We start from the raw sequence: 14,677 nt of genomic DNA on the forward strand, positions 1-14,677 counted from the left end.
TGTACCATTTAACAAAGGATTGTTCTGTCAAAGGAGATGTCTTTGAAAGCAAGAAATAGACCTTAATTACACTTGTGAAGAGGTGATCATTAATTAAAGAAATTGACATAAATAGCCCTTATATTCACACTTGTTAAATGAATGTGTGAATTTCTTTTTTGTGCTAGGTCACCTACTAAACCTAACTATTCCAATCACATGGAAATTAAGATATTGCTACTCAAATTTTATATCTGTTATCAGTCACATTTTGGATCTTTTTCGAAAATATAAGACATTATATATACACTCTTTATTATCAACTTGATCTCATTTCTCATTTCTTCTCATATCTAACCACAATTCTGAATTTGATGTGTTCCATTTTCAACTACATATTTCAATTTTATCAATATATACTTCACTATAGTTTCTATATATTTAAAATTGTACTTTTTATCTATAAAATGTACGATTTAAATGTGCATATATACATGCATATGCAATTAAATAGTGTCTGCATATATAACAACATACAATTAATTTCTCTATATTAATTTCTATACTTAATTTCTTTATGTATTTCTCCATGTTTTTCTACATATTCAAAAACTATAGTCATATTTTGGTAAATTTTTTTTCAATTGCTTTCATACATTTTTTAAATATTATTGTTGTCTTAGTTTAATGAGCACCTTGAACTTTCTGAAAAGATGTTAATAGTTTTTTAAACTTTAGGAACTGAATTATTTATTTTAGAGAGTTTTTTTCTCTACATTTATATATTTTTATTACTGAGTGAATTTATTTTATGCAATTTCTTCATTCACTAACCTTTAAAATTTTGGTTCTTATACTGATCATAAGCAACAATATGCATTTTTTTCTCCTGTTTTTTTGAGAAATCTCTACACTCATTCTTTGCCATAGAGCACTTTGGAATATTCCATTAAGGTCATGGCTTTCTTATGATGTGTTTGAGCTTAGTGACTGTATGCACTGCTCTCTGTGTTCCTGAATATACACTTCTAGGCAATCAGTGGCCTCGGAAAAATAATGGTTTTAATTTTTTCTTCTAGATTTCTTTCTGTATGTTTGGAGGGCATACAAACATATACTAACTCATAAAATACAATATTTAAGCATCCTGAGTCTAGTAGTGCTGGACTTTTAATTTCATTTCATAATTATCATCCATAGCTGCCTTGTCTGGAAGCCATAGCCTATCGGAGTCTAAAAATTTCATATATCATTAATTCTCCTAAGGTCACCTAGTTGGAATTTCTAATCATGATTAATGGATGTAAAACTCAGGCTTAGGAGGATAATAGATCTTTTACAGCACAACTGTTGTGTTTTTATGCTCAAACATATTGTCAGCTTTTTGTTACATCCACTTTTTAAGATTTGCTGTTTTTTTCACTCAAGATAAATTAAGTTTCTTATTTACAATGTCTTAAACTCTCAAAACTTGCAAAACATGCCTGTAAATATGTTGAAGTATGTTTAACACTATATAACTCTCAATTAGCTTCTCACAGTTGAAATGTGTTAGATGATTTAAAAATTCATTTGTATGAATAGCATAAATGCTGAAAATGTACACATATATATCCTTTTAAAATGTCTATATATTCTGAGGGGACACCTTAAATGTAAATTCAAACAGTGATATTTTATCATATTACTGAATTAAGCTATTTTTAATAAAATCCTTAACTGAATTCATAAATTCCATATTCAATAATGTTGTAGGAAGAACTTTGATAGTAATGTAAGTTTCCACAGCAAGAAAACTCTACCCCCTTAAAGTATTTTCAAGGTCATAGCTATACAGTTGAAGTAGCTTAAACTTAACACAAATTTAAGTATGAAGTTAAATTTTCACTCCAACATCATCAATTTGAAAAAATTTTAAATGTAAAGTAAAAACTTTATTGGAATAAAGACAATTCAAGTGAAATATAACTTCAAGGGATAATTATCCTACTAAGATAGCTAAATGCTACTCCAAATAAAAATACTTTTGAAATGTAGAAAAAATGGGAACTGATTTTTTTGTTTGAGATAGAACCTCACCCACCATGTAGCTCAGCTTGCATGGAACTCAGTATACCCAGTGGGCCTTGAACTAGTGATCTTCCTGACACTACCATCAGAGTGCTATGATTACAGATTGCACCATTTTGCCAAGATAAATTTTCTTTAATGTTTCATATATTTACTTATACTGAATATTCAGCATACACCAAAAAATGCATACACACTTTAGCAGTTCACCATACTAATAACTGTCTGGCAGGTAATGGCCAACATTGAGCATCTCTTGTTATTGTAGAGAATAAAGGTAACTTGTACTAATCTCATGAGATCTCAATAAACAGCACTAAAATATATGTAAGTAATTTTTCTTTTCCTAATGTATACATATTTTCATGGACTCCATGATTTTTTTGATACCTGGGATCTAACTCGGGGCCTTGAGCTTGCAAGGCAGCTGAACTAAATCCCGTGCCCTCCATATATGTATTGCAAGATGAATTTTCAAATGTAAGTAAATGTGCAAGTCATTTGAATGGAATTTGTCATATGCAAACACACGTATGACTCCACATTCTACTAAGCAGAGCAGACTACAGTGTTACTTAAAATGGGAGCGACAACTAAGTTTTGAATGTTCATCATAACCTGGTGTGGCTGGATGCACCTTCAGTATTCTCATTATAATCATTTAAAGACACTTAGGGAAAACAAGAAAAATACCTTTGTAAATATTTGTATAGAATCATAATTAAATGTGTATGCCAAAATGTATGTGCCCCTCTTTCCCATATAATAATCATAAGTAAGTGTTAAATCCTACATGATAACATATTCAGATAAATATGCTGAAAGTTTGGAGGAGAAAGCCAATGCTAATTAGAAAATTGCATATATTTGTTTGTTACTTCCCTTTAGGATAAAGGATGATTTCTAAACAACCTCGAGGGGTCTGACAAACATGGTATCTAAACAATGTTGAAGCTTCCATTGTTACTAAGTTTCTGCGTTGTTATTTCCCCTATGAAATATAGTTAAACCAAAAGAGTTTTAAGTACTTCCAAAATACTCTGCAATTACGCATAAATTCCTGCAATACTTTGGTAAATGTTCACAATAACAAGAGGAAATAGAATTTGTACAGAATATCTTGATAGCCTTGCTAATACAAGATGATTTCAAGCATTGCATTTCCGTTCATAACTGTCTCTAGGGTATATTTTTCATTTTTTCCTAATTTAAATATTTCTTACCTTCTAGCATTTGCATCAGCTCTTATAAACATGTTTGTCAGCTAAGATTTCTCTTAAAATTTGCCAAGAGCATATTACATGTACATTTCTCATTTAAAGGAGTGTTTCTGAATAAATTCAATGAGTGTTATTTGTGCATATGGCTCCATTTTAAATACAAGCTATTCACAGATCATAACACATTAACATCAAACTGACTTGAATGCTGATTTTCAAGCTGTTTTGGGGTTATAAGAATAAAGCAAAACTAACCAGCCTATTCAACAAGAGTTATAGCGGAAAACACATAGACTGAAAAAAATATATACATGTACATTATATATATTCAGGTTTACCTTCGTTGTCCTTAAGGGTGAAGTTTGGATTCATAGGAAGGCGTTCATCAAGAAAGAAGTTAAACCGTGGTCCATTGGCAAAATCATCTTTATCAGTAGCACTGATGGTATGAATAACCTAAAGGAAAGACATACTAAATAGTCAATTTAACTTGGCTCATTCCTTTGATTTCAATGATAACACATCATCTTAATTATTAAAATAAAATATTTTTTAAAGTTCATTTTCCAACTCAGATATGTAAAGTTTAACTAATAAAAGAACCACTAAACGTGTTCTTGATCTGATTTTAGGGAAAACGTGGTACAACTTAGAAGTAGTCGCAATTTCTTCTCGATGATGAAAAGCTTAAGAAAAGTTACCACTCACAGAAAGATGGGACCAATTAGCAGTAAGATTTTTGTATGATTATCTTCTAGGGGAGAACATGAACTATTGTTCGCACAAATACAAACATCCCAGGGTTGATGCAGAAGAGCTTGGATGTTTTGTTTTCTGTCAGTATATGCAAAAGCAGTGGAGCTGCCCAGTGGCCTTTGAAACTATGATCCAGATTTTATTGGTGAGGAACCTCACTCCTGCAAAGGTTGTGATCCGCGTGACATCCCCGACACAGCAGCAGAGCCAAAGTGAGAACATGCTGCAATGTATTAATAACTCGTCTCCAGTGGTCAAGCGGAAGCACTTCTAAACATTGTACCTGGTACACATTAAGAAGCAGAGTAATTTAGGCTAAGCATATTTGGTGACGGTAGAACACAAATTCTTTATTTTCCTTATGGGTTGCTATAAATTACTATTGTAATCACCAACCAGTATTAATTACACTAATAGAATTCACTGTGAGAATCATATTCAAGCATACCTAGTGCATTGATCATATCTTCTTGGTCTTCTCACACCCTGTATTCTGCTGCTGCCCCTCTAACACTGCTTACTACCTAGAAAACCAGCTTCATCGGTGTCTTTCTCCTCCTACTCTTCTTTATCTCTAGTGGTCATTATTCCTCCCAAAGCTCCTCAAGCTTGATTTATTATTTCAATAATTTAATAAGGACATGTGTTACTTGTCTTTCTGTTTCTGGTTTGTTTCACTCCACATAACTTTCTCCGTGTTACTTCAGGGGCCGACATTTCTTTTTCATAGCCAGAGGGTGGTACACTATGCAAATACATTAAAGTGTCTTCCTTTCATTGAGGACCTCTGAATTGATCCCATAGTTTGATTCTTGTAAATAATGCTACAATAAACATGGAGGCGAAGTATCTTTTTTATATAAAGACTTCATCTCCTTTGCGTGTGTATCCAGTGGAATTGCTTGATTCTAGAGTAGTCCTGTTTTTAGTTTTTGAGGAATATCCATACAATTTTCCATAACATCTCTGCTAACATTTCAAACCACGGGGATACAAATTCTAATAAGTATGGCTGTTGCACTATTTAAACGATCCAAACAAATAAACAAAATCATATTTTCCTCTTAGTAATTAATATCCTAAACACTTAAATGCCTTCATTGTAGCCATCCCTTTGAAAACTAAAAATAAAGAAAAAGTAAAGAAATCCATAAAATCATATTGTGGGCTCTTTTTACATATAGTACATTCATTGTAAACAATGGTATGATCAGTAAGAAAATTTTAATAAATTTTACCTTATTTAAATTTTTACAAGGGGAAAAATTCAGTTGCAGTTAAAACCTAAATTCTTCTTTCTATACACTGAGACCAAGATTTAGTAGGGGAGATGAGAAGAAATATAAGTATATTGAGAAGGAATAGGCCTCTGACCAGAGGCAGTGCGAACAAATAAAAAAAATAAACATAGACGTAAATAAAAACGTGTGTTTGCATGAAGTGATGGAGAAGAAAGAGTTTCAGAGCATCAAAGTGGCACGCTGTCTTCAAAAGTGCACAGGGCTCACTCCTAAATCTCTTGCTTTTACACTGATCAAAGTTTATTTTGTCAGCAAGTGATTTTTTTTTCTTTCTATTCATTGCAAAGTTAGTTTTTAGGGAACTCTAATGCTGCTGCTGCTGTGTGTGTGTGTGTGTGTGTGTGTGTGTGTGTGTGGTGGCTCAAGAAAGGTTACCTGACCAAGGTGGGCAACTCCTGATCTCAAGGACAACACTGACCCTCAAACCTTTTCCTTCAGTCTCGGCATTTCCCAAGAGAATACACTTTAATTTATATTTAGAGTTACAAAAACACCCACAAAAAATCTCAATTTCTCACAGTGCTGTCCCATAATTAACCCCATGTCTATTTTTAGTGTCTTTCTCTGAGCAGGTGGGATCTATGACGTTTGTTTTTCTTAGTGAGAAAACTTTTATCTCTGACATGTAACATAGATAAATACATTTTGCTTAAGTTCATTATGAAGTCTTAAAACCAGTCAATGTTAAATGTTTATTTGTCATACTTCTGAAAAATGTTTCCAGAGAGCTAGAATGCTGGTCTACTTTTTTACTGAATTTTATGATATTCTCTTGTTCTTAGACAACATATTCAAATTTTGTTTTACAAATCATATTTCTGCTTTCATTGGAAAATAGGATTTTTATTCATTGTTTTATCAAATTTTATTAGAAAATATAAGTAGAAAGCTAATGTTTATTATTTTTGTAAGTTTAAACTTCGGGAAGATACATAGATAATTTTCAGTTCTTCATCATGAACATTTTTTACCTCATTGTCAAAGTTGTGATTTACATGTACTGTTTTAACTGTTTTCTCTTTTTGTAATTGCTTGGTAGGATAAAATATCTAACAGTTTTTCTTTTAGCTCCTCATTTCTTTTCAATGACCACATTCTTTGCATCCTATATCCATGATCTAAGTAAAGTTTAAAATTTAGAGTATTTGGAAACATACACAGTGAATCACAGATGTAACCTACCTAATTTTTTGTTTTTTTTTTTTTTTTGTTTTGTTTTTTGAGACAAGGTCTCACCATGTAGCTGAGACTGACCTGGAACTCACTATGTAGCCTAGGCTGGTCTGAAACTCACAGCAATCCTCCTGCCTCAGCCTCCCAAGTGCTGGGATTTCAGGCATGCACCACCATGCCTGGCTGCAACCTACTTTTCAAAAAGGAAAGGTGGGATCAAATTGATAGTGGATATTTATAAATAAATATTCACCAGGAATATTTGATGGCCTAGTGAAGTAAATATATCTGATTTTAAAAATGTATTTTGCATGGTGTTTCAGTTCATCGTATTAGGGAATAAAATATTAGTGTCATTAATTTAAATAAGTATTATGATATTCTCTTTGGTAAGTGAGGTAACCTTAGAATTTTAATTAAAATGAATTTCTAAGGAAGATATGATATCTTGATTAAATCAATCAATTAATTTCATTCATAATGTAACCAATAAGATAGCCATACATTTAATTTACAACTACATAAGATTTTGTTAGTTAAAAAAGCTGAGCTTTTATTAACCTGTATTGACCACAATAACTTCTCTGATACAAAGTTACATACTTAATAAAATTGTTTGTGATGAGTCAGAGGTAAGTGTTATTATATACTAAATTTTTAAATGTAATGTTTTCTGACCATCACAAACAAATTTGACAGAACAGAAAATAACTGTATAAATACAAAAAGCACTCTGTTTAACTTTTCTGATTTAGGCATAGATAAATTATTTTGAATTCACTCTACTTAGGAACTGACTTCAAATTTCATGCACACATGTCTTTCTTTCTAATTATTTAGGAAAGTCCTTAAAAGATACCTTTTTAAAACGGGGAAATACATTTCCTCAGAGAACTATACTGTTGCAGTTTTCTTGGCTACTTGGATAGATCTGAGGTCTGCTGTTAAGTGCAGTGGGTTTGTTTGTTTGTTTCGGCACCCAGTTCACGAGACAGACAGAGGAACCTCTGAGCTAAATCCCTAGCCCTGTTAGGTGCAGTTTAAATTTTCATGAGACTAATATCGCTGCACTGCAGCACACACACACATAAACACACATACATGCACACATATGTGCAGCATCTATAGTAGAAATATCTGTAACCCCAAAAGCAATTGCCATAGAAAGACAACTGTTGTACACCTGGGCAATGTAAATGCATTTTAGATAATTTATTGCAGAAATTATTGTCTAAATAATGTTTGCTATTCTAACTCTTATTCTAAGTCCAAACACATTAAGTTCCCCCATAAATGCTACTAACATGCCTCAAAAGAACCAAAGGCTGTGAAGTTAAACAGAAAGAATCAGGTCATTTTCCTCTGTAGTTGTTGTAAACACAGCCTACATACATTTGTAATAATTTGTATAAATGTAGATGTCAGAAGCAATTCTTAAAGATGATTGTTTTGGCCTCATTAAATTTTAAAAATATTTGTTAAAGAGTTTGAAGCAAATACTATGAGGTAATAGCACAATGATCTAATTGTCTTAGAGTATACATAAAAACATACAATACGAAAGACCAAAACATGAATAAAATAGTATCAAGAGAATAAATGCAACAAACCAAAGATGTAAAATACATTAATAGCTTACTTCTTACAAATGCTAATTATTGTAAGTTTCTGAAAATTATTAGCACATATATAAAAGGAGATAGACTTTGAATACAAACTTTTAACAATAGTTCCTGAAAAAGTTATTCCACATAAATGATTAATGATATCTAATCTAGAAATGAGCAGGTTCTCACAGGTACAGATTACTAAATATAATAGCACGGAAGGCAAGACAATAAATTAATGAAGTGATTTTGGTTAACCTAGACATAAGCTCATAAATTTAGGCTTAGCGAACATCCTCAATTTCTGACGTGTCTTAATTTTAGAGAGGAAGAAAGTCCTTGTTGATGTTACATAAAATCACCACTTAGGACTGTTACCCAGTTTAAGCTGTCAGTGCAGACAGTAAAACAAGAGATCTAGGCCAGCAACACCATACTGAGAGGCAAGGTCACCCTCCGATAAAGACTAAGTGAGCTGTCACAGTCACAAGACCTGGACAATAAGACACATTGATGAAATGGTAAAGTCAAAGGCCAAAAAAGTGAACCAGTATTTCAAATTTGTAAACATTTTTTTAAGTACACTGACAAAAAGTATGAAATGACAAGAACTAGGTATTATTTGCTCATATAAGGACCAGCAAGGATGAAGATGAACTACACCAGAGGGAAAGAACAGGGCTCATCCTCAAAAGTGGAAATGACCTTAAAATTTAAAATCAAATGTGTTTGCTTACAAATATTTTTAAAATTTATAGTCATCAAGGTGGTGCTGACAAATATATACAGCAAATATTAGCTTTTCATTGATACTTTGTATCACATATTTCGATTTTTTTCCTCATTGAGTTTATTGGTACATTTTAGGTATACAGTACAGTTACATTCATCATTGGGATCTTGTACACAGGTCTTGGTTCTCATTTTTCCCCTTATCCCTGCCCTCCCCTCACCCCCTCCTACTCTCCCCATTTACAAACACTTTGTTTCCATTTTTTTCATTTTCTCATATTTTTTCTTTTCCCTTATTACCTTTCTCCTACCCTTCCCACTTTGCCAACACCTTTAGCCTTTTTCTTCCTATTTCACGATGTCAATTATACCACTAGGATCTTATGTCCTATTATAGTTTATTCACACCAGAGAAGCTATTTGGATATTTTTAATTAATCAATTTCAATAATATTGAGTTACCAAAAGAAAAAAAATGATTTCTTTTTCTCATTGAGTTTTTTAGTACATTCTAGGTATACAGTACAGTTCCATTCATCATTGGGATCTTGTACCTTTAGATGATAGGTCTTGCTTCTCATTTTTTCCCCATACTCCTACCCTCCCTTCACCCCCTCCTCCCTTCCCTATTTATGAAAATTTTATTTCCACTTTTTTCATTTTTATCATATAAAAATAATTAATTGAAGAAAAGAGCCTAAATGTAAGGGTTTCTCTTTATAAGCATAACTGAATTCTTACAAGGGCAGCATTTATTCCCTGTTGTTTTATTTTTTAATGTGGCATTAGGTGGGATGATATTTAATCTTCATTTTTCTAATATCAGTGTAAAAGTAATGTTGTATCTTTATACAAAGTACTCAGCAAATATGTTAATTCAATTCCAATTTCACAGCAGCATACAGTAGCATTCTCACTGATGTTATTAATGTATCATTCTTACTAATAGATGATGAACTTTCTCAAATTGGATTTCAAAATTAATAAAAATTTTGACTTTTTTAATTTTAATTTTTTTGTTTTATTTGGTTTGTAAATGTTTTACTTGTGATATGAACATCCATAGTCACAGGTGGAATTTCATTAATTTACTTATAAAGTTTTGATAATGAATTTTTTCATTATAAATGAGCAGAAAAATAATAGCCCCCTTTTCTGAAAAGCTTCCAAGCTTTTCAATTTTATTTTCCGTATTTTTATTAAAATGTACTTGAAGGAATAATTTCATATATTTAATGAGTAGAAGAGTAATTATTCTTTATCTTTGTTTCTACTTTTAGCTCTGACAAACTTTACTTTTAAAATCTTTAAATAAAATTTCAATTATTAGTATGATTATTTTAATGTTCTCGCAGCTACTGAAATCTGACTGTTTTCCCATTATTTTTTCACTATTTTTATTTATCCTCTTTCTCCTTTCTTACCAGAATTTCCCTGTCCTTTCACTGATTCTGAGCTTTTTCATATTTTTTGGCTCATTTGTGTCTCCTTGGTTTCTGCTCATAAGTTGTTCTTTGTTTCTATTTGATTTGTGTTAAAATTTTCAAACTTTTAAAAATGAATGGTTATCCTTAAATATGCACTATTTTATTTTCTATGTTTTATGCATTCACAATAAGAAACTTTTCCTTAATCATGATTTATGCATTTTCTGGAAGTCTTTTAACTGATTAACTGATGTTTCATTGTAATACATAATAATTTCATCCCTCATGGGAGATATAGATAGATAGATAGATAGATAGATAGATAGATAGATAGATAGATAGATATAGATAGATAGATAGATGTAGCTTCTTCATATCTTTTCTCTTCCCTCTTTTCATGTATTGGTCCCCTCACCATTTACAAAAGATTTATCCCTCTCCTTACTTCTTATTACCTATCTTCTTTCATTATGCTCTTCATTTATATTTTGGTTTCCTCATTAAGGAAAACCATTCAATATTTAAGCTTGAGTGTCTTATTTATTTCACTTAATATTATAATCTCAGGGTGCATCGTTCTTCCTGTAGGATAACCCAGGTTTATCCCTCTTAATGGCAGGGTTAAATTCCATTATCTATGGATACATTTTCTTTGTTTTCTTCATCTGTTTACCTGTAGGCCTTTTCTAAGATTTAGCTATTATGAAATGTGCTGCTATAAACATGGACATGTATATATCACTGTAATGCGGTATCTTTATCTCTTTTGGGAAGATACACAGAAGGGAGCTAGATGGGCCAAATGAAATTTCTACTTTTAGAGTTTTGAGAAGTCTCCATATTGACTTGCACTATCATTCTATTAATTTACATTCCCATCAACACTATAAAGGGTAGCTTTCTGCCCCAAGCTTCTCCGTGAGGTCTTATTGTATGATTTTTTGAAGGTAGCCATTCTTTCTGGAAAGAAGTGGAATCTCGTGTTGTTTTAATTTGCTTTTCCCTATTGTCCAGAGATGCTGGAAAAATTTTAAATTATAAACTGAATCTTTATTGCTACATTTTAGATATACAATACAATTAATTACTATCATGATGGGTATCTTGTACCTTTATATGACATATCTTGGTTCTTATTTTTTCCCCCATCACCTAGCCTGCTACCTCCCTCCACCCTTTCCTATTCACAAAGACTTTGTTTCCAAGTTTTTCCTTTTCTCTTTTTTCTCTTCTCTTGCTACCTTTCCCTACCCTCCCATTTGCCCAATACCTTTAGACTTTTTATTCCTATTAGAAAACATCAGTTATCCATATTGACCCTTATTTGTACTTTTAGTTTATCACATCAGTGAAACTCTATGGCATTTACACATGTGAGTCCTATTAATTTCATTTAAGAGTGTGTCCTCAATGTGTATCCACTTTGTTATAAATGTCTCTAGCTTCTCATTCTTTTTGGCTGAGTAGTGCTCTATTTTATTAAAAAAAACACATCCAGTCTCCAGTTGATGGGCAATTCGGCTGTTTCCAAGTTGTAGCTATTACAAACTGTGCTGCTATAAACATGGGTGAGCATATATCACTGTGTTATGATTCTTCTAATTATTTTGGGAAGATATCAAGCAGGGGAATAGCTGGGTCAAGTGAGATTTCCAATCCTAGTTGTGTAACTTATGTCCATATTGATTTCCACAGCAGTTGCACCAGTCTGCACTCCCACCAATAATGGAGAAGGGTTCCTTTCTCCCCACAACCCTGCCAGTATTTGTTATTGGTTGATTTCTTTATAGCCACCATTCATCCTGGAGAGAGGTGGAATCTCAGTGTTGTTTTCATCTGCATCTCTCGAATGACCAGTGATGTTGAACAATTTTTCATATATTTATTTCTGCTTTTACTTCTTTGTCTGAGAAATGTCTGTTCATTTCAGATGCCTATTTTTTAATTGAATTTTTATATTTGGGGCCTGAATTTTGTTAATTCTTAATATAGTCTAGATAGTAGACCTTTGTCTGAGAAACAGCTGGTAAACATTTTTCCCCACATTGTAGATTGTCTCTTAGCTCTGTTGGTGGTTTCTCTTGCAGTGCAGAAGCTTTGAAAAAGATCAGAACCCAGTTGTTGATTATTTTTGCTAGTTCCCGTGCTACTGAGGATTTGTTCATAAAGTCTTTTCCCATGCCAAAGTCTTTGAGAGTGGTACCTAACTTACCTTCCAACAAGTTTAATGTTTCTGTTTTAATATTTAGATCTTGAGTCCTCTTCAATTTTTGTTTAGTGCATGGTGAAAGATAAGGGTCTAGTTTTAATCTTTGGCATGTTGAAATCGAGTTTTTCCAACTCCATTTATAAAAGAGGCTATCTTTCCTCCAGTGAGGATGGTTGGATCTTGTGTCAAACATGAGGTAGCTGAATATGCCTGGAGTTGTTTCTGCATCTTCTAATCTATTCCACTGCTCCTGGGGTCTGTTTCTTTGCCAGTACCATGCTGTTTTTCTTCACAGTGGCTTTGTAGTATAATTTCAAATTGGGGATTGTGATACCCCCTGTCATGTCTCTGTTGCCTAGAATGGCTTTTGCTATTCTGGGTCTCTTCTGGTTTCAAATTAATGTTTGGATTGTTTTCTCTAGTTCTGTGAATATACTGTTGGGATTTCAAGAGGGATTACATTGAATCTGTACAGCAGTTTTGGAAGTATGGCCATTTTCACTATATTGGTTCTTCCTACCCCAGATCAAGGGATACCTTTCTATTTTCTCATATCTTCTTTGATCTCCATTTGCAGAGTGTTGTAGTTCTCCATGTAGAGGTCTTTTGCTTCCTTTGTTGATTGTTTTCTATTTATTTCATTTTTTGGATGCTATTGTAAAAGGGATCATTTCCCTAACTTCTCTCTTAAGGAGTCTATTATTTGTATACAAGAAAGCTATTGATTTTAATTGTATCCTGCTTCTCTACTGAATCTCTCAATTAAGTCTAGAAGTCTTTTTTTGGAATTTTTGCATCTTCTTTGTAGAGTATGTATTTATTGGTCATTTGTATTTCTGAGAAGTGTCTGTTTCACTTGATGCTTTGTTATTGAGTTTTGATATGCTGTTTTTGCATTGTCATCCAATGCACATAATTTTTTAAAAAATTTTCATTTCAATGTCTTCATTGAAGCAGGTGCATTCATTTATTTACAATAGATATTTTCTCTTGGAGTAATTTTTAAATTATTTAAGTCTAGGCCATGCCCTCCCCTGCAGGCTCCCCCGCCAGCCATCTTCAGCTCCGGGAAGGTAGCTGAGTGGGCACTCCTGAACACCCCCCGAACATCCCCTCATACTTTCAAACCTCCTGATTGTGCTAGTCTTCAGATCTACTCTATAGAGGCAGAGGTGGTCATAAAGGGTATTTTCCGGCAGTCCCAAATTTGAACATGTTTAAAGAAGGGGAGGGGGAATCTGTAATAGAACTGAGTGGAGTTCAACACTTCAGGAGGTTGGGGAACTCAGTCTGGGCCTTGCAGCCTGAGGTCAGTCTGTGTCATGGGGTTCTGCCACCAGCTAGCTGAGATCAGGGAACTTGGCTCTGCACATGGCAGTACATGTTGTATATTATGACAGCAGAGATATAGTCTGAAAGAGGCCCTTCAAACTCACTTTTTTTCTGTCTTTTTTTCATTCCACTCTGCAAACTCTTTTTTTTTCTCTCCTCTTTTTCCAACTCAGTCTCTTGCTCCACCATATTATCCCTCATTTCCCTTTCTGTTTCCGCTCCTGTCCTAACTCATATTTCTTCTTTTATCATTTTTTCTCTTTTCTTTATGTTCTTTTCTCATGCCATTCTACCTCACTCAAGGGTTATTATACTTCTATTCTGTTTATCCCTTTTTAATTTAACAGTTTCCTGATGATTGTGTGGTCATTGTACATCTTCTGGCTTCATGTGAAACCTTCTCTAATTCTTTTACTTATCTAGTCCTCTTGTCCTAACTGTGTCTTAAGCCCCCATACTAAATGGTAAATATCCTTATTGAAAAGTTTATTCACTGCAGACATATTTTGGATTTCTTGTTGATTTTAATTTAATTCACATGGTTTGAAGGTGAAAGACTGATGACTACCACACGTGGTCAATTTACAAGTTGTGCTTGATCATATTGTGGTGCTGATTGTATCAAGTAGGATAAAGGATTGTGATTGATTCCATGAGCTCTTTTCTTCGGTACTATGAAAATGAGAATGTCTATGAGTCATTAGAGACCCATGGGCTGAAGCCCAACTATATCAGGAAGATTTAAGTAATAACCTAAAGGTTAAACTAAGGACAACCCAACAACAATAGCTAAAATGAGAAAAAGCTCAGGCGAGATACAGGGACAGATTTCCAGTTCACCAATGACAAACAGTGGGGCAAATAAGGATGA

At 33.1% G+C, this 14,677-nt stretch overlaps 1 protein-coding gene across 6 annotated transcripts in view; it reads right to left on the reverse strand.

Annotated features, from left to right (window-relative positions):
- Nucleotides 1-14,677, reverse strand: part of Cdh18 (cadherin 18) — an 883,722-nt gene that overhangs the window by 26,646 nt on the left and 842,399 nt on the right. For all 6 annotated transcript variants that reach the window (XM_033757792.1, XM_033757776.1, XM_010609461.2 and 3 more), the window contains one exon: nucleotides 3,608-3,725. In XM_033757792.1, the coding sequence (XP_033613683.1) occupies nucleotides 3,608-3,725 (118 nt within the window). The remainder of the gene's footprint in view (nucleotides 1-3,607; nucleotides 3,726-14,677) is intronic.

The sequence above is a fragment of the Fukomys damarensis genome, unplaced genomic scaffold (genome assembly GCF_012274545.1).
Source record: "Fukomys damarensis isolate Sample0158 unplaced genomic scaffold, DMR_v1.0_HiC HiC_scaffold_1, whole genome shotgun sequence".
Lineage (NCBI taxonomy): Eukaryota > Metazoa > Chordata > Mammalia > Rodentia > Bathyergidae > Fukomys > Fukomys damarensis.